At 40.7% G+C, this 26,374-nt stretch overlaps 2 protein-coding genes across 3 annotated transcripts in view; one reads left to right on the forward strand and one right to left on the reverse strand.

The window, feature by feature from the left end:
• Nucleotides 1-441: 441 nt before the first annotated feature.
• LOC105693885 lies at nucleotides 442-4,460 on the reverse strand. Of its 2 annotated transcripts, XR_007277440.1 has the most exons (7): nucleotides 4,112-4,456; nucleotides 3,720-3,953; nucleotides 3,379-3,612; nucleotides 1,233-2,336; nucleotides 945-1,136; nucleotides 670-855; nucleotides 442-598 (listed from the first exon to the last, which is right to left on the reverse strand). XR_007277440.1 is itself a non-coding variant. In XM_012414096.3 (3 exons), the coding sequence occupies exons 1-3, from the start codon at nucleotides 4,182-4,184 to the stop codon at nucleotides 3,428-3,430; spliced, it is 492 nt and encodes a 163-aa protein (XP_012269519.2). In that variant the 5' UTR covers nucleotides 4,185-4,460; the 3' UTR covers nucleotides 3,392-3,427. The 2 variants fall into 2 exon arrangements, 1 of the variants encoding a protein (XP_012269519.2); XM_012414096.3 differs by lacking the exons at nucleotides 442-598; nucleotides 670-855; nucleotides 945-1,136; nucleotides 1,233-2,336 and having other exon boundaries at nucleotides 3,392-3,612; nucleotides 4,112-4,460.
• A 7,272-nt stretch (nucleotides 4,461-11,732) lies between these two features.
• Nucleotides 11,733-26,374, forward strand: part of LOC110117497 (translation initiation factor IF-2-like) — a 31,787-nt gene continuing 17,145 nt past the window's right edge. Inside the window, exon 1 of the mRNA XM_020856879.2 lies at nucleotides 11,733-12,244. The gene's annotated coding sequence lies outside the window, so the exon portion shown is untranslated. The remainder of the gene's footprint in view (nucleotides 12,245-26,374) is intronic.

Below are 26,374 nucleotides of genomic sequence, written 5' to 3' on the forward strand. Positions count from 1 at the left end.
TTCCTGGCGGGAGAATAAATGGAAAAAAAATAAACGTGGAGAAGAGAAAAAAAGAGGAGGGAGAGTGAGGGGAGAGGGGTGGTTTAATACTTGCGGCGAATCAAGGCGAGAGCTTTCGGTCTGGAAGTTGGCCAGCAGCCGCAGATATCGCCGCGTATCGAAGCCACGTCGTTTCTACGGCTCAACGTTTTCAATGATTAAATGCGGCATCGAGTCAAACCTACATATAAGGCACGTAAGTTTCGCACATATTGCACGCCTATTTTCATGCGATTCGCGCACCGGTATCACACGAGAGGCAGTTTTGTTTCGCTTCGATTCGCAACGATTGATTTACTTCCCGAAGATCGTCACGGTCGGATCGTATCCGGAGAGCTTCAACTATTCGAAAATTTCGAAATTACCCCCCTATTCCCTTTCCGGAGGAATGATAGAAAAATGTCAAGATATTTCCGATAGTTTATTCGATTCCTTAAATACACATCTAACACTACAGAATCGCCGAATTACGAGCGAAGAGGTATTCATCCAGAACTGGAAGATGTCGATCGAGCTGGTAATCGTCGTACCCCCATGTGACGTCGGTTAGTATTGCGACCTGGATTTGAAAAAGTCAGAAGCCGATTAGATCGATAAAGTGACGACGAACGGTACGAGTGATTCGCATACCTCCTCAACCCGTGAACGCTTGACAGTGTGGACGCGAGTCGTACAACGAACACGGTATTTGAAGAAGCATATTCGGGTCTTGCGACAGGGACTGGTAATCCTGTCCGATCGTGTACGCGTATTGGAGGAACGCTTGGCCGATGTTATTCAGTAGCATTGCAATGTTCGTGAATCCGAAGTTGTCCGCTGTGTTTTTTGAAAATAAAAAATGAACACAGCGTGAATGGCGTTCCTGATCGTGTACAATAATAATTTCCTTTCAAGTTAATTCTTACCAGACAACTTAGCTATCCGATTTAGAAATCCGACGAACAATTGTATAAGTTGTTGCGCTTTTGTGGTGAGCATTCCTTTCACGCTGAAACGTTCCAGTAAAGACATGGACTCGGATCTTCCTTTACGACTTCCAATCAGATCGGACAAATTAAAATCGATCAGCGAAGAATCTGCCGATTTCGGACTTGCGACTGAAATTCAAATTCATTTACAAAGTTTTGTTGGCGATTTATTTTGATTTGTTTATTTTTTTTTTGGTTTTCTATTTTATCGTGCTTCTCATTAACCTTTGCTGTGACAAACGGCGAAACAGCAGGCGACTGCGAATATCAATAAGATTTTCATTTTTACGTGAGTGAAAATAAATTGATTTTGGTTTTAATTGGATGTATTTTGTTGTTTTTTTTTTGTTTTTTAATCTTGTCACTTTTTCTTAGACCCTAATGACGGATATACACTGCAACTTGTCTCCTCGTTCGGACGTCGTTCTTATAGTATACCGCCTCTAATGGCTCGCGCAGGTCAGTTTCGTTTCTAATATACACGTGCCATGACAATGAGATATGAATTCAATCAGTAATTTAAATTGATTCAACTAATCACCGAGAGTGGAGCGAATTAAACATATCAAATATTAATCAGCGGAAATACATTTCAATAGCAGGCTACATTAAGTCCGGCGCGATTATTCGGTGCAGCTAAAACTCTCCCGTATATACAGAGTAGTTTGATCGCATGAAAATATTTTTTTCTCTTCTCTTTTCCACCGAACGACCATCCGATATTCTTGATAATTTGGCTATTCGGTGAACTTGTACGTAGATATAAACTATCTAGTAATGAACTGAACTATATTTGCATTAAATTTAACGAACTGAAACCGAGCAACGATTAAATTGCCCGTTGTACGCGGTCAGTTGGTGCATGAGAATCAGAAACGAAAACTTATTTATTTATTTATTCGTTTTCATTTTGTCTGGCTTTTTTTTTTTTCTTTTTGTTTCTGCTCATTTCTGTTGTTGTTGGAACTGGGAAATAAATTTCGTAGATCGTCGGAAAGAGGTGGGACGGTAAAAGCTCGTTTTGTAAAACAAGGTGGGTACACTTCGTCACGCGTCTGCGGGAGAGTCTCGAAAGCACGGCGGCATAATTTCGCTGTGCACGATTGGTGAGTTTGGATAAGAAGGAGAGGTAGAGGAAATAAAGAAATGGTAAATGGCGGTGATTCGTCAGCGGAGTTGCATGATTTGCTTCCTTCATCCCCGGAGCGGGTTACAAAGTTTAAAAGCGGACGCTAGATCACCGGGAAAAAGAAGCGGCGTCGTCGCGAGTTTCTGCAGCTTATGGCCTCCGGGTGAAGCAAAAAGGGGGCGGAATTATCCGTGACAAGTCTGAAACGAATTATAAAGAAAATGCGACAACTGCGTTAAAAAAAAAAAAAAAAACAAACAAACCGGGTCGAGATACCGTCCCGGGAAAACTTGCCGCCTAACAAATAGCTCGAAAGTTCAACCGGCTGCACTCTCAACGGTTGTTTTTTTTTCTTCGATTTCTGTTGCTACGTTTTTTTTTTTTTTTTTTAAAAAAAAACAACCGCTGATTTTCGAGAAACCTGAAACGTAATCCGAACCCGTGAAAATTTGCAAACCAATTGATCCTCGCGGGCATATATATGTAGTTCGAATTTCGGTTCAACGAATTTCAATCTATGATTTGAAATTAGAATTAATTGGAATTCTTGACGCCCGCAATCTATGACGCGCGAAAATATTTTCTACGATTGATTCGGCTGTACCTGAATACCGTTCACGGTATCACATACGGCTGCTGATCAATAGGGTTAATAAATCATCGGTAGGACATAGTCTAAATAATATTACATCGAACTATCGCCGTGATTAAAATCGGCTCGTGCATCACGCCGTCTAATATTAGCGGGGTATAGGCATCGCACGGTATTACCGCGTCCGATGTTTTCGCGCGTGTAGAATTTTAAAGCGTTTTTAACACCTCGCGTGCTAATAATTTTACTGCAGCAATCCTAATAACTTGTGCGGTATGACGACCGCGTGGTGCCGCGCGGATGACGGGATTTTCGAAACGTAAAGGAAAAGTTTTTCACACTGTCATTTGATATTCTCGTTTTGTTTTTTTTTTTTTTTTTTTTTTTTTTTGCTCAAATCTTTTTTCTTCTTCCAGTCTGCTTAACACTTTATTTTTCGTCGTGGAGTAATTTCTTCGGAATCTGAAATATATAAATTATTTTTCGCCGAACGTCATTTATTTTTAAACGTCTCTTCGTTCGGTGGTATAATAATTTAACCGCATCGCGTGTTCGAGGGACGTAAACGAACATCATAACGGACCGAGGTGATCATTGGTTTCTGTAACGACCGAAAAAAACGCGAATAACCGCGACCGAACCGTACTTACATTTTTCTACTTTCTCCTCTTCCCTTTTCTTGAGATTCTCACCGCCGATTTAACATCCTGCTCGTGGGTCGTAGGGTTGGCAAGGGTAGTTGACGATATTTCCTTGATTTCGATTTTGTTCTTGCGAATCGTCGGGGGAAAATGCAGCCATTGAATTTTCATAATCTAGCCGCCTTTTCAGAACTTGTATCCAGTAATCAACGGCCCCCGCCAGTACGTGCCATTGGTATTGTACTGTAAAAGGAGGTGGGAAAAAAAGATGAGAGTAAAAAGGTCGAAGAGAACCGCGTGAAATATTTTCAAGAGAATTCATAAAATTCTTCTCGATCGTTCGCGCTTACCGAGAAGGTCTCTCAGGTGTTCGATCATGGTTATGAGATATCTCAAGCTTTGTCCGACACGGAGGAAAAGTTTCCCCGTTATAATGTTGCTGTATTGTTGATAAACGGGTTGTTTATTTCCCGAATTTCCCTGCGCGATCTGCGGTTGGTTGAAATCGACATCGGTCGCGGTACGTCGTAGCTGGCGAATTTTTTCACGTCGAAAATCATTCGCGTAATTTCTTCTGTGCGCAGCTGCGTGGTTTTTGGATTAAAAGTAAAAGGGTTATAAAATTTGGAGATTAGAGGTAACGACGCGATTCGTCATCTTGTTGCTCCGCAAAATTTTAAACGTCGTCGGTGTTTTGCTCGGCGCTTACTTTTCGAGGTGGAAAAATTTCGGGGCTATTTACCTTCGCTTTCAAAGACGGTGACAACGACGCAGAGTAGGACTACCAAGGTGGTCGTCGAGACTAAAAGCTTCATTTTTAGGGATCAGGTGCGGCAAAAGTTGTGCGGATTTATACGATATTTGTTTGATTTTATTTTATTTTCTTATCCGTTTCCTTTTTCCTTTTCCTACTATTTTCTTTTTTCTTTCTCGCCTCGATCCTTCACGGGATTTTCTAGTTTTTAACGGTCAGGATAAATCACTCGACGCGTCCAGCAGGGATGACGTTGTATGAGCAGCTGATCTTTTTCTTCGCTGGTATAATTCTCTTCGTAAAACGACCTCCCATACCCAACGGCTCGATAAATACTATATGTATAGGCAATTTTGGAGAGGTATATAAAGGTGTTTGGAAAAATCGTTGCCATGTACCTAATCGAGGTAATGCAAACGAGGTGTAATATCTTAAACAAAACTGGGTTGCTTAATGGCTCCTGGTATTTTATTAATTTACTTATTGTTATTTCTCTTTCTTTCTCTCAACGATCAATCAAATAACAGCGAGCGTTTATTTGCGAACGTTGACAGGGCAATTTTCTTCGGCATATAACGTTTTGTTTCACACTACCCACCTAGTATATACAGTAATCTAATCAGATATAAAAATCATGCGAACTGTTGTTATCACTGTCGACATACTTTATATCTGGCCGATGAAAGATTTAGCCTGCAGAAGTGAAAGAATAAAAAAAATAAAAGAAGGGAGAGAGGGAGTTTCAGCCGAGGATAACGAAGTCAAAAATGGTATACATATATATATACCAGAGACGGGCGAATTATTTATCCTGAATCGGGATAAAAAGTGTCGCGAAAATTTTCTTTATCGCGCTCTCTGCACCCGTCACATTTTAAGGTCGACGCAATTCGTCTCGACCTCGCGCACGGCTCTGCAGACCTTCGAGCTGTTGCTCGAACGAACCGACGAGTTTTTCGCGATAATGTCAATGAGAAATGACGCGTGGCTCACGCGAAATCTGATCCACGGGGATGACATTATCTGCACCGGCGATATCCTCGGGGTGAAATGTTCGTCGTATGGATTTTTATACACTCCGTAACGCGAAGGGATTTTCACACAAAGTTTTACCAATCGTTGAAAAATTTAACGTTTCTGACGGATACGTACGTACAAGGTACTTCGTTGGGTAGCCAAATAATTCATTTCGTCGCTTATTATTATAACGCTTCCATAAAGTTCTCATCCAACCCGACCCAACGGAAAATTTTCCCCTTCGAGATAAAGTATTTATGAGCATCGATTTTTGAAGGACTGCAACCAGGACACGGTTTTCTACATAAAATGTGTTCGCGGGTACGTGGCGCGTATTATCTGCTCGTTCAAAAGTCCTCTTCAGATAGCAGCTTTCATCTCTCGAGGTTTCCTCGTGAAAAATAACCTTTGGAGTAAGGGCGGAGCATTCAGCCGGGTAGAATATTACCTTTCTTTTTTTTCCCCCGTTTTCATTTTTATAGAGAGTCACGGAGCGATGCAGTTAATTTCCGCGGGATTCACTTGACTTTTATATCATAGAATATCATTCTGTTTCTCGTGTTTGTGTTTGTGTTGTTTTTTTTTTTTCGATTTTTCGATTTTTTTTCTTCCCTCTTCCCCTTCAACGTCGCGGATAGCGAGAGATTTGCTGCTTCGTTGACGCGCAGTCCAAAAGTTCCGACTTTACCTTTTTCCATTACTTTATTTATTTCCTCGACGAGATACAGGCGAGTTTTAGAGTTCGCTGGAACGGAAGAGCGAAAAGAAAAGGTTGCACACCCGAAAACAGGGATACGTGTACGTAGAACGCAAAAGTGAGAGTGAGAGAGGAAATTTTCCTTCCATTCTGGTTCGCTGGATTGTATCTACCGAAGATAGACTTTATTTGGTGCTTTATTTGGTACACGATTTACGCAAGTTTCAATACTCCTCGTGATACATCACTCGGTACAATTGCTGTTTTAATCTCTTCCCTCGCTCACTTACGTCCTGGGGAAGGTAAAACGAGGTGCAAGATGTGGACGTACGACGTCGTTATAAAGTTTTCGAGTATAAGCCAAGATTTGCGGCAAAAAGGCGGCCATTCGTCCGCATGTCCAGCACCCGTACATGATTACGCGGTACGGTTGAACTTTGGCGATTCCCTAACATCACCGAAATACCATAGTCGCTCATTCGATCCTTCGGGGGTTGAACTTTTGTCTTCGCGTTCTTCTCCACACGTTGAGACGACGACCTCTTACCTGCCGCAGATGTTGCAGCAGCCGTAAGACGCGACGCTGTCGCATCGTCTGCAAAAAAAAAAAAAAAAAAAAGAAAAAGGAAAAAAAACTGCTCCGTTCTTTCGGATAAAAGTTCATCGAATTCTGACTTTTGCCAATTTTCTGTCGGAGAAAATGCAATAATTGAAACTCGGTATTTCTGCGGAGATTAAAGAAAAAAAAAAATCAAAAAAAAAACGAACAGCAGGTCTTCAGGGTTGCGAGCAGCGTAATTCCGTGTTCGGAATGCTACCTGTACGTGTAAATCAGATGCTCCGCTGATTCGATTTGCAATCAATGAAGTTACCGTATGCTCTACCCACCTATATCATGTACGAAGTGTATAGTGTAGTTAGTGTACTAATTAATCACAACACTCTACCTACAGATATTCGGTTTCACGCCGCATTTGCCGTCGTCAATATGACGGAAGCGTATTACTGCAGATCGGTGATCGTGCACGCGTGCACGATTATTATTGGTATTATATGTATACCTCGTTCCATACCTGACGAAAGTGTCAAATACGTGTTCGGAACTAGTTGGACACGGACTGCACGTGTCACCGATGAAATGTTTCCAGCTGAAACTTACAATTAGTCGTTAGCATTCTCTACTATGTAATTCACGTTGTGCACTATATTACATTTTCCAAACATCATAGTTACCCGAACTAAAGAGGATCAAAATTTTCCGTACCACATATCCACGTCGGGAGGGGGGGGGGGGGGGGGGGGGGGTTTATCAAAAATTCTCTTTGCTGCGACACAGCTGGGTACGGAGATGAATAATTTATCTTATGCCATCTGCATTTGCAGACTTCACTTTTATTCGTTTCAAAGAGTAAGTAGAGAAGAATAAAAAAAAAAAAAATATTCCAATTAATAATAAACAATAAAATGAATAGATCAGCGTGTTTTGCACGGCGGTGATTTCCATTATTTGTACGCATATAATTTTTACCCTATACGCAGCGGTATTGTTTTCATCATTCGTGATATCCGCCGAGCGACATTAACATATCGGATTTGAGAATTTGATGTTTTTTTTCTTATACTTCGCCGACGTCATCCGTATTCGAGTGTTTCGCATACATTTTCGTACACGTATTATGTACGCCGCGAGTTTAGGACGTCGAACGTCTAGAGCGTTGCGTCTGTAAACACGTACGTATTCGTTGTACAAACTATACATGACGAAGAAGATACATAAAATGGTGTATAGACGTGTAATCTGTATAACTGCAGTAAAAGTGTCAGTAACAGTGGGTTTGCTATGCGGTACGTATACGCCTAACGCTTCGCGCGGTTAAAATAAATGGTCAAAGTTTTATCTACGTCTAGCGGGTGGAGCTTCGAAACAAATTCTTTCTAACGTTGACCAAACACCGTACCCTGTATATGTAATACGCGTTACATAAACGTACGAACAACTTTTAGGAGTTGTTTTTTCGTTTACTTTTTCGTTTAGATTATTTACTTGTTATTTATTCTCTGTTTCGTTAGTCACCGCGCTATACCGCAATTACGAATTCCATATTGCTAGAGCACACATGTCACTGTGTACACAACGGGGTATGAGAATTATTCAGTAAAGACGCGAATACGCGGCGAAACTAAAACTGAAACTGACGGGTTCCATTTCTTCTTTTTTATTTCTCTAGAATTTTTTTTTTGTTCCGACCCGTACAGCGCGGTCGCTCTTTGTTTTATCAATTTCGTTGGCGTACGAAAGTAGGGACTCTAAACTCTCGCGAGGTAGAATTCTAAAAACCACCCCGCGGATATGTATAATGTACACATGCGTGCGTACACCGTGGCATACGAAAAAGAAGAGGTAACACAATTAAATTTGCAACTTTATTCCACTGGCGGTGCACGGCCGCGGTGCGCGTCTACGTTAAACCCTAGCGCCAAACCAAGTCGGAATTAAATCTTGACGATCGTAACGAAAATAGTATATGAAACAGAAATGAGGGAAACAAAATGCGAAAAAAATTCGACAGTATTTTTTGAGTGAAATCTAAATTGTGTTTCCGATCCTCCGTATATTTTGTTTTTAAACCATGTTGAAGATGAAGCAATTTTTATTTCGCTCATCCGTTAACCGATCGTTTGAAATATGGTAATTTGTGCAAGATTCAACGAGAGTTATGACACCTAGAGATTCGGTTGAATTGTTCACGGAATTTTATCGTCTACGCTTTGACCTCCGGATGCACGATGCAGACGCGTTGATCCTCTGACCGATGAACTCCGTTTTTATTTTTTACTGTTTTACTTTTAACTTTTTTCCCTTTTTTCACCCTGCGCTTCTGCCCGCTCTACTCCCCTCCTGTTTCTCTCTTTCTTTTCTCGCGTATCCATAGGATATTATATGTATATATATTTGCTGCACTATTCACAAACGAAGTAAAAAGCTTGGATGGTGTAGCGGAGAATTTCAAAGCAACTGCGTGTGACGCGAGGAAATAATACGGAGACCCTCTGAATTATAGAATAACTTTCGTTTCAGGGGGCATAAAATTTCTCTTTAGTCATTCTCGGCTACAACGGCGTGTAATTACGTATGCAGTGTCATAAGAATGTATGTGTAATTTTTTTTTTTTTTTGATTCTTCGTTTGCCTTTATTTCATTGAGAAAAGCACCCCCTGATACAACACCCTACTCGTCGTTATTAATGCAGCAGGATACAACGATGGAGGAAGTCGATATTCAACATCTCTCGAGATAAGAAAGATCAAAATGAAACCTAGTCGAGAGGACGTTGAAAATTAACGTAAATTTATCTGATTGGTATATTCTAATTAGTCCATTGGGGTAAATTTTTCGATTTATTCCACGGCGATTAAACGGTGGCGTTTTGTATATATATATAAGGAACAATTATTACATGGATTAGGTATGTAGTTTGGTAATTATATTTACTCAGCCCATTTACCATCTTTGAAAAGCTTATGGGGTGCAAGTCTGTCTCTACGATATAATATTATAATGATCGAGCGTTCTCACAGCGCTAACGAGTTCCCTTATCTTTTGGAAAATCTCCATCTGATTTCGGTAAAATTAATTACGCGGAAGTATGAACGCAGGGCGGCGAATGCGGCTGTGCTGCAGTGATCGTAAGACGAGCGAATTACCGAGGCGTGTAAAATATTTGACTTTTATTCTACATCTTTTTGGGGTTTTACGAACTCTGGTTTTCTTTTAGCTTAGAGTTGAAAATTGGAATATTTTTTTCGTGGCTTTCTCATGTGTTTTGAGCTTGGAAATCCTAGTTTACCAACAGAATCGATCCATCTCTCGAAATGATCGAGTTATCGTCAATTTTTTACTTTTCGAGACCCGGATTTTTTAGATTTGGGGGACAAAAATTTTCAATCTGTTCATTTCCTCCCGCACCCGTTATTTCTGAAATTTTATTCTCTCGTTCGTTGTACAGATCTACAAACTTTCCTGCATCCCTATACGGCACACTTCGTCTAGTTCATTTTACACTTGTCACCACTTCGGGTGACACTTCACGCCACTTTGCTCACTTACCACCAACCTCCCCTTTACGTTTTATTTCTTTTCATATAGGTATGTATTTTCCGCTGTTCACCTCTTTAACCCTCTTAAATTCTCACTTTCGACCCTTCTCTCTCCGTAGCTGTGCTCTGACCCTTAACAGTTTCGAACAACGACGCGACTCGACAACGTCGGATTCTTCTTCATCTTCTCTGTCACTTTCAAACGCGTATTTTTACTCGTAATATTTCCCACTTATAGAAATTAATTATATTCACTTTTCAACTTTTAATCGTCACCCTATTTTTCACGTGGAACAGCTGTTGGTGCAGCGAGACTATTACTGACAAAATTTAAAATCACTTCCTTCTCTGAACCCAAAAAGCTGTTCTCTGGGGGATCGTTTCAAGATATTCCATTTCTACGTAAAAAGCTCTCCCAGTATCGATCTAATTGTTAATTTTTCAACGAATAAGTTGCAGTCGATTTCTCGATTCCATATTAAGAATGCAATGCTACGTGGTAGACCAGCAGACAGAGAAAATTATACCCATTCGCATCAGCATTTCGAGTGCGTAGAAGCAAAAACGGGGGGTTGCCTGGTACGAGACGTAGTAGAACCCTTTTTTGCGATACTATTGTTTGTTTGTTTTTTTTTTTTTTTTTTTTATATCTACAGACATACCAACGCCACGAGGAGCTTGCGAGATAGGGCGACGTCGGAAATCAAGCCACTCCCTAGCAGACGGGTTAACATATTTTTTTTCTCGTTCACTTTTTCGGTCAAATGTTCTTCTTTTTCTTCTCGGCTATTACGTCCCCTAAATTACCTCCCCTCTACGCTTTTATTTTTAATTTTAATTTCCGTTCGGTTGGGTGATAATTCTATTTGTTTTTTTTTTTTTCTTTTCGAGAGAGAGAGTCCGACGCAGTCGTCGAAGTGTTTTGTAGCAATTAGGCGAACCCCTAAATTTCTGGCGGTGCGTGTAAGGATTTTTATTGTACGTGCGTTGTTCAACGGGAACTTGAACCCGAATAGGGAAGTGAGCGATGTTAGGATTTGGTTGTGTTATAGGAGAATGATTCAATTAGCATAACAAACCGTATAATTATAGAGTAGGGATTCATGAGGATGTATTATTGTGCGACGGGTTAGGATTACGTGTAGCAACGAATGACAATTAACCCCCCCCCTCCCCCGCCCCGGTCTCTGCTTCTAATTAGGATAATTTATGGCGTTCGCAACGCTATGCAGTTTCGCGAATACATGCAGCGTTCAACGCCTTGTTGAATTTTACGCAGCGCTACCGTGATAATTGACCCTATGAATTACGATAGCTTTTGGATATTTAGTTGCCGTCCGATGGATCCACCCTGTACACGCTATACGTGTGCGCGCGCGTTCGTTTTATCCGAAATACGCGAGAGGATTTCATCGTCATCATCGCCAATTTGCGACGATTCGTATTTTTTTGGTTCCACCACGCTTTGTGTATTTGAGCCGCAAAATTTGCCGTATTATAATTAAAAAAATCTAGAATGTTCAGGATCGACTGGAAGTTTTCATCGTACGCACTCCGTGATATCGAAAATTATTTCTCGGAAAGTTGAGGGTAAAAAGCTTATATTTATTCGTGATTTTTTTCCATTTCAATAATCAGTTTTTCAAAAACCGATGAGCCCTTTCTTAGTTTAATTTAAAAATTTTTTTTTTTTCATCAATTTTTGTCGGGGCGGTCTCACCGACGCAATCACTATATTTCAGAGCTTCCGAGGTGATTATTTTTTTCCTTTCTTACCGCAAAGGGCGTACCCCGCGGTAAAAGTTGTAAGTTATATCCTGCAGGATTAGATGGTCCGAGATGCGAGAGATGCAAAAGTTCTTCTTCTGGACGTGAAAGGTTGAAAATACGTACCTACGTGGCAGGTGTATAAGCAACGTAGGTTGTTAGGTTGAAAATACGCTTGCGCGAGCTTCACCTCGACTGGAACCCCTGATTTCATCCCTAGAAGACCCAGTCGCGCGAGCGCCAGCATCCCTCTACCATAAACGGAAGATCCTTGAGGATCTCGAAAGTGTTTAAAAGTGATAAGAAGTGATTCGAACTAACTACCGGCGGGGCTTAACGAAATATACATACATATTATCTCTGCACCTTCGTAAATTATTTATACCGACGTGATTTATAAAGTCATCACAAATCCGCGGGTGTTTTATAAATTCGTATAAAAAACAATTATATTTTTACTTCGTTTAGTTTTTACTGAAGACGGAAAAAAAAAGAAAAAAAACTAACGAGCGACACAGTGACGATCTTCCAATCACATTCTCGTAAGTATGGAAAAAAAATCTGCTCTCATAACTGCGTCTCACTGACGTCTCCGATTAATCTCACGTATTCACTAATTCCTAATTTTTTTCTTTCGTTATTTTCCCCCGTCTCAATGAATCTGTGAATTGAGATCAAAATTCAGACAAATATATTCTGGAGGTAGACGAATTGCGGCGTGAATTTTGAAAAATTTTTACATTCGGCTATGTTATGAGAATTCTACTTTCTTTAAACATACGCGGACCGTTTCTCTGTTTCTTTTTCATTTCACTCCCGAAGAAAAACCGAATCTTTCCAAAAGCACGTCATTTGAATTTCCGTTCACCACATCGACGCGAAGAATAGGGCGAAGGAAAACTTTGCGGAAGTCAGTCGAATGAAATCTTGACCTAAATTTAGCAACAGGTAGTGCGCCGAGCTCGTCTTCGAGCGGAGTTCGAGTCAGAACCTCGCATCAAGTTATGCACGATTGCACCCCAATATAACCGAGGGCTTGGCTCTGCTCCAATGAAAAATTGTTCGATTTTATCACGTGGCGGTCAAGAAGCGGGATATTAAATTGTAAACTGAATTCCTGCGTACGAGGATTTTGTTCCAATGTAAAATCCGCTCTGCACTCGACCGTTCGGTAGAAATATATATATTTTATTGCAAAAATGATTCCGCGAACCCGTGGTATGTGAAAAATAAAAAAATCAAAAACGTAACGAGGGGTAATCCCATCGGGGATAACGCCAGATTATTATCGTGCACATTTTTCAAAGGGTCGAAAAATTGTTGAGTGAAATTTTTTTTCTCCACCCCTCACGCGTACTTATCGTCCTCGGTGATGAAATTTGACAATGTATATGTATACATACCTGTCCTTAAATTCCTTTAAACACGTCCTGCGTCAGATGAGGAATTATTGAATAATTGGAAAGAAATGCTCGACTACGGTTTTAACGGATGTGCGGGACATTTCGACGATCCCTGAAATATTTTTCTCGATAAGCGCCTGTAATTTCCGCGCGCAGTTATCTCGTACCGGTCAGGCACAGCGAGTCGCATCTCGTCCTTGGGGAGCGAATGAAATGTCCATAAAAAATTAGGCACGTTTACGGGGCTCGACGAATATCTATACTTTTTATATGATGTACACAGGTTTCTTTATTGCCCTATCGATTCATGCGATTCTCAGCCACCGGGGAGTTAGCGACATTATACGTAAAGACTATAAACGTGTTGAATAAAAACTCACCCCTGTTTTTTCGGACCAGAACAGAGAGAAAGACGAACAGCCGAGATGGAGTTTTATATTATTTTTACTCTACCGCGGAGAATAGATTGAGTATATTTTATATCGCGTTCATGAAAATTCACACGAGCTACGATCTTTGCGTTCATTTTTTTCTCATACCTCGAATTTTTTTCTTTTTCCTTCCATTTTTTGTGGAAAAAAAAAAAATTTTCACCAGTGAAATGAAATTATTGTCACGAGTGCAATTGAAATTCCGACAAGCTGCTGAATCGCGGTTTCTTTTATCACCCTTTTCGAATCGAATTAAGAGGATGTTCGAAAGAGAAGTTTGAAAAAAAAAGAAGAAGAAGAGTCAACGAAAAGATAAGTTTTTAAAAAAAATTTCCATTTTGTTACGAACATCTCTCTAACGAGATTCTTTCGGGAAACCTGAACTGAACGTGTTATCTGTTCAAGACACCTTAATTTTCCTGCGAGAGATGGGTCAAACCCCAGCCCGCGGAATGCAGAAAAAAGACACGTCTTTTTATCCTCCATGAAATTGAAATTTCCGCAAAAAATCTTTGACTATATTATCCAATACTGTACGTGATACACTATAGCGTCCATCGGAATTCGGACGGTAATTAATTAAATCCGCGAAAACCAGCGGGCCAAAAAAAGAGAAGAAAAGATACGGAGGCAAGAAAAGTAAAAGAAAAAAAAAAAAAAACGAACAAAAGGATCCATCTTTTCGGTAGGCATCCATATTGTATTTTACGAGTGTGCACGTAGCGTGAGCACATAGCACTCAGCAGAGACGTCTCTATGGATTAGACGTGGAGTCGACCGTAGGATAGTAGAAAACGGCAGCTAGCTTGGGCTATACTTACGTTGTGTAAAAGGTCGACGTCGATATACACAAAAGATGTACAGCGCTTTGTGGCCAGCGTCTATGTCGCCGCCATATTCACCGCCCGTTACCGGATTACATCTATCCGTGAATATAAGCGAGAGAGACACACCGATATCCTGGCAATTTTCAGATAGCGTGGGACGAGCTAGAGACGCCCATCGGCAAGTGCTCCAGGATCTGCTCGTTATCTGCAATCGACATACCCAATAGCATTGTATATTTGTATATAAATAGGGGCTCGCGAAGTCCGGACAAAAGCTGCCTCTTTTCATATCCGTTATTATTTTATTTTTCTCCCCTCATCTCTTCTTTTATTTCCCCTTTCTTTTGTAGCCATTTTTCACGGAAAAATCAGTAGAATCTCTGACTGCTTGCCGTAATAATATTCTCGCGATACGGATAATTAATTACTCGCATGCATCATTATCGGAAAATCAGAGCTTTTAATTAAAAAAAAAAAAAAAAAAAATCCCGCGAATCCAGCAATACGCCGGTGTGCATCGGATTTCTATACCGTAGAAGGGAATTCTGGTAGGAAAATTATGCGCCGCTATGAGGCCCACCTGTGGTCTCTATGTCGTGCATGTACCTCCGCTATTCGAAATCTCAAGAGTACGATAATTTGTAGCACTTCAGCTTCGAGTGGCGAGTCAAAGTGGTTGACTCTCGCAGCCCATTGTAATACACGATGCATTCCGTCCACCGTTTACAACCAACCTTCGCGAAGGGGGTGAAATTCCCCGCTCGATTATACTCGATGGAAAATTCATAAATCGAAAACAAAAGAACGAAAGGTCTATTTCCTTCGCATTCGCGTATACAAGTCCGGTTGAAATCGTGGACAGATTATTTATTTTTTGTATCATTTTCATCGGATGGGGTGCATCCTTTTTTTCGTTCATTCGAACGGCGATACGACTATGAATCGGGACGAGGGGCGGTTAATACTCTCCCGACGCGAAATCCCCTTCGTCCTCCATCAGGGTATATCTATATTAGATTGGCAGGTTGACAAAGGGACGCATCGGTTAGTCGGGGAGTCGGAAACCGAATAAGATAGAAAATGGAGAACATCTCCCTCTTTTTTTCACGCGGACTTGAATAATGGAAAACTCGTCCGTGTCCGTGGCGCATCGTTTCTCTGGAATTTTCGTCTAATGCTTTTCCAATTGCTACGTCCATACCTAAGCTACTCTGTGAGTCGTTACAGATAAGAACGTCACCCTAGTTATACACGGACTCTTCGGTTATCGTCCGTATAAATCACGACTGTTTTTTTTTTCCGCTTTTGAACAATCTGATCAAAAAAAAATAAATAAAAGTACGGAATTCGGATACCTCTCGTTACCTTTCCGCAAGTTAATTTGATTATACTTTTTTTTTCCATTCTGAATATTCAAAGATAATAGAATCGGTGTATGGTAAACCACCCCATGTGTAAACGATTATTTGGTAAACACAGGTTCTGTATATGGTTTACATTGATTACAATGCCGATTCAATTAGTGTTTCGTTCGCAACGTACAGTTCGACCGTAATCAAGATAAAAAAATCAACCGCGGTTGTTTCCGACGAGTAAATAGCGGGTGATCGAATTGACGCATATTTTTTTTTTATTTCCAAGTTTCAAACGATACATTACCGTACCCTATCTACGTTCGGCCGCGAGGGTAATTAATCCTCAGTTAAAATGTCGTTCGATTAAACGACGTAGATAATTAAAAAAAAAAAAAAAAAATACGAAAAGTCAAACTAACGGGGTAGTTTTTCCGGCTTGTATGGGTATACCAATAAAATATACGTTGCATTTGAGAAGCAAATTTGGAAATTTGAGTGGAACCGAACAATGCCTGAGTGAAATCCATCCGCGAACAGCTATATGTATAATCACTGAGGCTTACCGGCTCTTTTTCACTATAGAATGTGGAAACGCCCTTATTAAGCACGTTCAATGAGGTATTCATAATTCATGGAAGCACTTAGGCGCCACTGCTGCTGCTGCCGGTACCAAAAAAAAACATCACCCGAAACCAGAAAACCAAAAAAAATACAAAAGAAACAAATAAAAAATAGCCGGCTTACGTTTCGATCTAGACACACCCCCCGGTAACACCACATGGGAAGAGTTCGGATGTAAAAAATAATGAAAAATTCTCACGAGTTTTCAAAACTTTCTCAAAGTATAATTTTATTCTACGGAATGCGTAGCGAACTCTGAAAGCCTTTGGGGTAGAGAGAGAGAAAAAAAAAACCAATAGAATATTTTTTTCACCCATTGAGGTACAGCTTCGAAGCTTATTTACGATCCTTATTTTAATCACTTTCGGGTGGTTAATTGATCATCTCTCATCGGAATTACATATTTTTAGAAATTCTAATTATGATAGCGCCTTGTCAGTGTCCCGGAATAGCGAATCGGCCGTGTTGCGAATTAAAATTTGTTTTTCGTGGGGACGGTTCTAGGTATGCTTGATAGAAGGTATAGATAAACCCGAGCGGAGATCCGGTTCGCTTCCGGCTCTCATTTGATATGCGAAACGCGGTTTCTCGTTGTTTGTAGATGCGGTTCAAAAAAGCCAGAATCATCCCAGGATAGCTCTCGCTCTTTAAGTATTAAACTAATATCTCCAATTAGCTTCCGACCGCCGCCCCTGAACCCTGCTTAAGAAGCAACGTGAGACCAAAATGGAGCTTGCAACGGGGGATGATCGATTATAGCGGAGTGCTTAGCAGCGTGGTCGTACGTTGCGATCGGTGCGAAAAAAACCACACTTCAGAAGACAAGCGTACAATACGATACGAATAATTTTTTCAACTTCCTTTTCATATCGCTGCTTGATCATTTTACCTCCAATTGCGTCAATTTTCCAATACGTTTACCTTCGCGAGTACGTAATTTATTTTCTTTTCATTACCTTCGCGGTTATCGGGTATGAATTCGGGGGGAACGGGGTAAGTCGAGGTGAAATTTCGAAATAGAATCGCGCGACCTTTCTCACAGAATTTCGTTGTAGAATTTGCAAAAAAATACCCCGAGAGTATCGAGACTCTGGAAAACGTCGAATGATCGATTCGAAGCATTTTGCGCGCCGAGAGCGGAGAAAGCTAATGAATGGACAACCGAGTGATTTACGTTTCGTGAGAAGTCTCTATAGGTTAAGGGAGACAAATTTAAGCCATGAAACTTTGACGCAAATTGAGTTTCACCGTTTGAAGCGGGCATACATTGAACTTTTGACCTTGATTATCGTTTTTGCGTACGGGATATCGACAGTTTCGTAAATTGTTGCCGAGGAAATAGGGGAGGGTAAACGTGCGTGTACGTGTGGCTAATCCGAGCTTTGATCAGTTGACTATATTAATTTGAAATTTTCCTTTCCGCGAATATGCCGACAAACATTGAGATGTATAATGTATTCCGCGACATGTTTTCGGGGGGAGGGGGTGTCGTCGGACACCGGCAACCGAATTCATTGACTCGATAAATATTTCAAACGGTCGTTATTCCGCATACGAACATCAGAAAATTGGAGATCAATCTCTTATCGTCCCATCTGATCGTCCCATGAGATCCCGTTTCATTTAAATTTTATCTCAACACCTAAACATCCCTCGGGTTTCGCCTCGTGTTACTCATTCGCGACGATTACGCGCTCGGCGTGAGAGAAATGAGCGAAAAAGTTTTTTGCTCAACGATAAACTTCAGCTATATACCTCAACGTTTTCCGGTTATTGTCACCGTTTATCATACCAACACTCGCGACACGCTTATTCTTTCGTAATGAAACAGAAAAAGGGAAAAACAAAAATATCAACGTGGGAATCCACGTCAGACCGGGACTATGGAAAATTGAGTGATCGTGATTTTTCTATCGAATTTCGATGTATTGTTGTAAAATATTTTGGCCCTTTATCGACGAAGGAAGTGGAAAGATACGCTTACAATGTCTCGAGTGTTTTGTATATATTGTAAGAAATCCATTTAGATAATGGCCGACAATGGGGTGTACCGTACTACGGGGGTGAAGTATAAAGGAGCGAAAAAAGTGCACTGCTTGGTGGAAAACGGGGAGATGAAGATAACGAATGAACGAATAAAGAAATAAAACCGAAAGAGTAATTCAGGGAAAAATAATACCGCGAATACAAAATTATTAAGAACTGACTACTGCGGCCTTTGAAATATTACCTGGAATACACGAGCGACGCAACGGATACGATCCCATGAATTATTTCCCTTCAATTCTTTCACCGTATACACTGAGTTGTTCCTCACCGACCATACGAAACAGAGTGGATCGAGATTTTTCTAACACCCCGTCATTTTTACACTTTTATTCATTTTACACGTCCTCGTCACGATTTTCAACAAATTCGAACCGCTCCTGCGAATCCCCTTTATTACACATCCAGCATTTTTCCACCCTATTGATCTTGCAGTGGAATTTCCACCGATTGGATTTCCAAACTGATAAAAAATGTTCGATATCGTTGATCGATGTTATATAGTCGGTATATGCAATGAAAATAGAAAAAATTGATTGAAAACTTCAAATAACGTGCGGGTATCTGATTCAGCTCATTAAAACATCCACTTATTATCGTAAACGAATTTTCAATGGGATGCCTTTGTTTTTGCTGAAATTTGCGTGGCGATAGTTTTGATTAGGATTTTAATCGATTTTCGCAAATTGTTGAGCTGAAAAATGATGATTAAAAGACATCTGCGCGTGAAGCGGCGAGATGGGAAAATAATCGAGAATCCTGTGGGAAGACTCTCTTCCTTCTCAAGCAATTCCTGAAATATACGTTCGCAGCAGATACTGAGGATTCGAGGAACCGCCGACGCTGAAATTACACCGGTTATTTCAGTCACCCTCGTCACCTTCGCCATTAAACTTCCCCATTTTCTGCTCGTTGCAAGATTGACCTTTGATATTACTATTTTCGTATGATACCCGTAAAAAACTTAAGGTTTCAATTACCTTTGACCCGACAATCGTTCGTCAACTAGAAATCCAATACCGGTACGCGTGTTTTTTTTTGTTTTTTTTTTTTTTCACCACAGCTTCATATCACCCCCTCAAAAAAACCGGGATAAAAACTTTGTAAATATTCCCCTGCCGCTGCATCACGGTTACAAGTGCACATATTGGACCACCGTTCGCCACGGATATGTATGGATGGGATACACGCGTCGCCTGTAACCCGTCAAAAAATATTCACCGTAATAAAGTTCCACGCACTCAGCTCACGGCGAGGTTCATTTATACATTTGAATTTCAGATCGTAGAAGACTACCGATGTGGAAGGTGCCGCGAGGTCAGATTATGGAAAAGCTTCTCGCTTATCGCGTTCAGGGAGCAAACAAACCCCAGGATTAGCGTAATACCCTCAGGCTTAATTAGTATAACGATAAAGCCCTTTTTTATTTCCGAATCAATAGCGTAGATTTTCAAAATTATCACCCCGTGTATCGGTCGCTGACAAGCGGAAGGGCGTTAACCGAATTTCTTCGGTTCGCGGACATTCGTTTAGCCACGAGGAGTGGCCCTCCTGGAATATTTCCCGAAAAATCCCGTACGAATCATTAGTTAGAATAATCAGTGCTTCAACGATCGCAAATAATGGAACATAAGCCGTGCTTGCTAGAATATTATAATACAACGCCTGTATATATATATATATATATATTACCTCCCCACAAAAGGCACTGTGGAACTTATTCCGACCTATAAAGGGAACGGTTCCTACATACCCGTATTATATACATGCAATTGCAAAGCAAGTCACGTCGCTCACAGCGAACAATTTCAGCGTTAGTCGTACCTGGAAGGCTTTCCTAACTTCCGATCCTTCCAACTCATCCACCGTATTATATACGCTTTATACAATATACCTACGCCCTTAAGTTTGCACTTACGTCATGTAGCTTTACGCCCACATTCACCCCCACGCTACCGCAATTCATCCTCACCTACGCCACTCCCGAACTGTGTGTTCGGAATCAAACCGACGCCGACGAGAATCGAGACAAATAAATTACATGGATCGAGTACAACAAGTTTACCAGAAACAAAATTTCTCTGCGCGCGTGGTACGCCCCGATAAGGGATTAGGTGTGCGATAATTGTTATATTTTGTTGTACGCTTCGCGTTAATTCTGCGTAAATTTCTGCCGCGGGATATCGAGTGTCCGTACGGCGTTAACGGTGGTGGTAAACGGAGCGCGAGCCACGACGGCGATGATAATAATAATAATAATAATAATAACAGTGATAATAACGATGATAAGATCAAGGCACCCTTGATATCCGCACACGTCCCCCGAAATCCCCAAATGGAATCGTGCGTCGGTCCCACTTGCGGGTTTAGGTAACGTGAGAACTGCTTCTACACGGACCATCAACTCCTGGAAAGCCCCAGTGCAAGTATTCCCCCGCGATCAATTCGCCATGAGACGACGAAGCGCTGAGGTCTTGCACGAATCCTCGAGGATATTATCCTTGCAGCTATCCTCCCGTGTCCGTAGCTTCTGAAAAATTTCGTTATCCTCCGTTAGAAAAACAACCGAACGGTATCTTAATTCGTATCGTCACGTGCTATCCGTTCGTAGGGCATAAAAAAAAATTGTTCATAAATAAATTTGATCGGATTCGTGACCTACATTAGTTTTATTCTCTGCAGTTTTTTCATTTTTATTCACGAGCGAAAAACTGAAAACTGAAACGCAAAAAAATCCTTCTCCCGGAGGAAACGCGTTAACGATCCTTCTAGGCAATTAGTCGGATCAGTAGTAGTCCAGTGGAAAGATGTTTCACTGGAGTATTCTACGTAATTAGGACTAGAAAAAGTATAAAAAAAAAGGACAAACATAAAGCGCAGGCTGGACGACGACCGTGACGTTTCAAGTCATATTTCTATAGGGAGACGCTTGGAGAGAGAGCTCGATAATTAGAAATAGGATAAGCCTAATGGCGCCTCAGGCAAATCTCATTGGTAGGCATAGCGATATGCAAATGTTTAGTTAACATTAGGTTTCCCCCTTTTTTTTTCTTTTCTTTTGCCATCTAGTTTATTTTACTTTTTGCCAAACTTCGGTCACGTTCTCCTTTATGCCTCCTCTCTTTCTTCTCTCCGTCTCCGTCCTCGAGAGAGTAAAAATGAGAAAAACAACCCCTCGTGTGCACGCGGTTTTGCGGAAGAAAAGGACTAAATGCTAATGGCCGCGTAGTGAAAGAAGTAGAGAGAAAAAATAAAAAAGAAAAAAGAAAAAAAAAAGAAAAGGAAAGGAACCCGGTGTGGATAAGAGCGAGTATACACGCACGTAGAAAACAACTATTAGTGTACAGATATAAGCGAGTAATTTGAAAGTTTTTACGAATGTGTAAAGACGAAAAAGACGACTAATTAACCCTTAAGAAATTTAAAACACTACTTGATGTAGCTCGAAGAAGCCTTCCTCCAACAAATGCGCTGCAGGTCCCTAACGATCTTCTTGAATGCACCGTATAATTTACACGTACAACCTATATATGTATGTAGGTGCACCTCGTTACTGTACTTAAATTTTTTAACGCCAGGGATTCCCTGAAGATTCTAATATCAGGACTAATTGGAGATCTTAAAATAAATTCGCAAACGAGTACGGGGCGGGGGGGAGGGGGTAACTAGCCCCTAAAATTACCGAGCGTACAACGCGTCCGTTATTTCCGTCGGGAAAATTTCCGTTCCTCTTTTTTTCCCGACGACTTGTACGCGAGGATGTGCGAAAAAGGATGGAAAGAAAAAAAAAACTGACACATTACATAATTCGCAATTTGCGTGCACATATTATCTCCTTACAAATACGAGTGTGCGAGAAATGGATAAAAATTATTGTTACGACGCGGTTTAAATTACACTCGAGAAATAATATCACCCCCTCCTCCCCTCTCCCCTTCTTCTGCTCACCCCCATTTTCAGGTCAAGTCGTTAATCCGTACGAGTTTCATACCCTGTAAGCTGCAGCCAGAAGCTAGCTTATAGTGCACCGCTGCAGCAGTTCACTGCTTATGTCTGCACTGCAGGTTCTATAGGGAGTTTCGTACACCTTTTATTTACGTCACCTACAAACCACATCCACTACCTACACACGGACGGGGTACAGTTATTTTCAGCCTATACTCACCTGTACGTATGTGTAATATACACGTGCGGAAAATACACGCGCATATACATCTGTACACGTATATATAATGCGACGCGAGCAAAAGAGCTTGCAGCAACAACGGCACATTGTTTCCGCGAACGTTTTTTCCTTTTTCCCCCCCCCCCCCCCCTTTTTCTGTTTTCTTTTTCTTTTACTTTACCAACTTTTTATTTTTCCATTTGTTTTTTTATTGTTAACGTCCATAATCTTAGCAGAAAAATTCCTATACCTGTACGTGTACGCGTCTACGTAAGGGAATATTTTTGTTGTCGGGACTAAAACAGTCTAATTAATTTGAATTTTGAATCAACGCTCTCGTTTTAACGAACTGTGTTCGCTGCGGTTGGGAAAAAAAATAAAACCACCCCTATTCAACGATCGTAATAGCTAATTGAATTGAAACGTATAATTAAACGACGGTGATAACAATATTAATAAAAACGAAACCTGGTGTGCGGGCACACGTGAATATTCAAATTCGCTGTCTACGGGAGAAAGGGGAAAAAAGAGAATCTTTTGTTAAATATCTTCAGACAGTTGACGAGGACTCCGAGCAGGGCGTTGGTTATTTCCACTATACATATAAACGGAGTGTCGTGACGCATGAGGGAGGAAAATCTCGTTGTACAGTATTATTATTCGAGTATTCTTAATTTCGTTCTTTCGAGGCGATGGTGAAAAAAATAACGACATCGGTGGTCACCCTTTGATCATTAATAAGATCGCACGAGCATGAATTGGTTGATTATAATTATCGTCGACGAGTTAGGGGGGGGGGACGAGTGAGTTAAGAGATCACGTTCATTATCATGCATTGATCGCTCAGCTACACGTCTGAAGCTGTGAATAATCTCTTGACCTCGACTCAATTATTATCACCATGCGTGTGTAAATGTAGGTACAGAATTGCGGAACGTGTACGACGAGGTTAATACACGTGTGTGTGTATCTGCGGAGACCATGCATTCGGAGTCACTGGGCGAACGGAGAAAATACAAAGCCTCCGGGGGATGCTGTATCATCGCCCGATCTCAATGTCAAAATTCTCCGGTTTCGTATAATACATATATGTATATACGTATATACGTAGCGTAGAGATAATACGTACATATGTACAAGGAACCACTATAATACGTCAGGAGTTCAGGATGTCGGATGTCGAATAGCCGAGTACTCTTCGACTCGCGTTTCATGCCAGTCATGGATTACTACCGAAACTTAACTTCGTACTCCGGCGCACGTTATATAATATAATGTACACGTATACGTACGTATATGGCTATGTGGTGTCGCGTCCCACTTACTAAAATAATCTTCGTATCTATAGGAATAATTTTCCATCGATCCACGAGTTTATATATATTTTCGCTGATATTTTATGAATATGAAAAATAAATAAATCGTGCACGCATCGGAGATAAACGAAATTGATTTTTAAGGTGCTTTTATTTAAAACAATAAAAAATAGCCTACTACGTAAATGATTTTAGTCCACTGAACTATTTGGAAAAATCATCAGCGTCCATTAGTTTCAAACTTCAATCTCGACTCGAATTCGGTCCGTACGAACTTGGATAAAAGTTTCAAGGGTATGATGAAAACTTCAACGTGGATCAGGGTCATGCTCTAATAAATGGAAAATATAAGTTATTCTCTTGACGAGTTTTTCGACGATCTTCTTTCTGTCGGGTTGAATAAAACACGCACGTTGATAGAGAGAATATTAATCTTAATCTGGTGTTTTATGGACGAGGAATTTTCTTTCCACATCGGGAGTTTCGTTCAAAATTTTTCTATCATCTGTATCGATGTAACGGGCTATTGGTTCGGATTTAACGTCGTCGAAAGCGCCTCGCAGATTCCAAAATGACAAATAGTTTTCGCCACCACATCGCAGAATCTCGAATACAATGGATTTGTTTCTTCCTTTTGAACGAACGCGGTCCATCCCCGAACCAACCCCATTGAATTCGAAGGCTTCGAAAGCCTGAGAAAAAGTTGCCAATTTTCTTCTTTCTCTTTTATCTTGTGTTGTTTTTTTTCTTTTTTCTGGTATTTTTTATCTTTTTACTTTCCTTTTTTTGTTTTTTATTTCGGGTACGGAGGGAAACCGTCCCCACAGACTTAGATTCATTTGTATACCTACCGAGCGAAGTGTACGATACATACCTACGTCGTACTAAAAATATGGAATACATCGAAAATGAGATATGCAAATTTTCATGTACACGTACTCATATCGCTCGACGCTTTTTATGACGGAGAAAAATTTGTGGAAATCATATTTCCGTTAAAATATACAATTTTTATTTATTTATATTTTATTTTTTTTTCATTTTTCATTTCACCCCCCAAGGCGGGAATTCACTCCGATTGGTTTTTGTGTATCACTCGCGTCACGGTTCGTGATAATTCGAACAAACAAATGATATTCAATTTCGTTATCAAAGGAACCTCTTCTCGGCCATCGCTCCTTTCGGGTTTAACGAAGGTGTACAGAAACCGATTGATTTCGTATTGCGAAAAAATGAAAAGAGTAGCGTTCGGTGATGCAAAAATTAATGGACAAAAATATTTCAAACTCGCAAATACGACGAAATTCACATGCCCGCTTGTAACGCGTTATACGCTCGGGGGAGAAAAATTGAAAAATTTTCTTTCGAATACAATTATAAATTTTCTACCCACCGCCCGAAGCACACGGCCGGGTAAAATACAATACGTAACTAGGTATATATCATCAGAGAATATACACGGTATAATATTCGATACACGTTGCCGAACGCAAAACAATTATATTCTCCATTAGTTTCCATGCTGCACCGCAGCGAGCTTCTATTTCCGAAACTGCACCGGGAGATTTTTGTTCCCAAGTATTACCATACAACCCGTGCCGCACCCTGCGGCTATATTACTTGTTATACTTGTATACGGATGCAAAGCAATACGACGATGACAAAATTCAACAAAATTATATCATAGGAATTTTTTCAATTCTTCTAAAAAAAAAAAAAACGCCGCGAGTCGGAGAAACGAAGGTGGCGCGTGTGTTTTCAGAAATTATCGTCGTCGCGGAGACGTTCGTCGAATTCGACGGATTTTTCTTATCAATTTATCGCTGTTTTATAGATCGTTTCTTTTTTTTTTTTTTTCTTATTTTTCGTTATACACGCGCAGATACGAGCGACGTGGAATAGGATTCGCGAGCGGTTTGTAGCTCCCACCGGAGAGAGTGGAAAAGCGCGAATAGCCGTCTTTCGTACTGGTACATACGGAATACCGAAGGCTACAGGTGGTCCCGGGCAGATCAATAGCCTCGTCTGTCTCTCCGTGAACTCAAGAACTCTCCGTGTCTTCCCATGAACGAACAAACAACTTGACATCGCCAAAGATAACGTATCTCGTTATTAACGTACGTACAATGGATTTTTTATTTCGCCAAGATTTCGTTTCTCCGACCCTCCCCCCCTCCGTAAGATCCACGCGAAAACGGTGGTTCAATATCGCGATCCGCCGAACGTCGACAATTCTTTTTCTTATCTCGAAACAATAAATTTGCCGCTATCGGCTATGAATCGGAACGATCAGATGTTCGAGTCTCTTTACTCATTTCTTCTCCTTTTATTCTCTGATATTTGGATGAGTTCTGAACACTGGCTGGAATCAACGACAAGTATAATCTTTTCCCTCCGCCGTGATACCTGAAGCGCGTTATCCCTCTTGGATATTTGCCTTGTTTCTTACGGTTCCTCTTCTGCAGAAGCTTCCGGTAGACAAGACGCGGAAATTTGATCTCAACTAAC

Source organism: Athalia rosae, chromosome 3 (genome assembly GCF_917208135.1).
Source record: "Athalia rosae chromosome 3, iyAthRosa1.1, whole genome shotgun sequence".
NCBI classification, from domain to species: domain Eukaryota; kingdom Metazoa; phylum Arthropoda; class Insecta; order Hymenoptera; family Athaliidae; genus Athalia; species Athalia rosae.

Bases quoted from the DNA above. Each gene is read 5' to 3' on its own strand.
- LOC105693885 (XM_012414096.3), bottom strand. From the start codon at position 4,184: ATGAAGCTTTTAGTCTCGACGACCACCTTGGTAGTCCTACTCTGCGTC. The intron at 3,954-4,111 runs GTAAATAGCCCC...AAAACCACGCAG, and splicing joins CACCGTCTTTGAAAGCGAAG to CTGCGCACAGAAGAAATTAC. The intron at 3,613-3,719 runs GTAAGCGCGAAC...CTCCTTTTACAG, and splicing joins ACACCTGAGAGACCTTCTCG to TACAATACCAATGGCACGTA.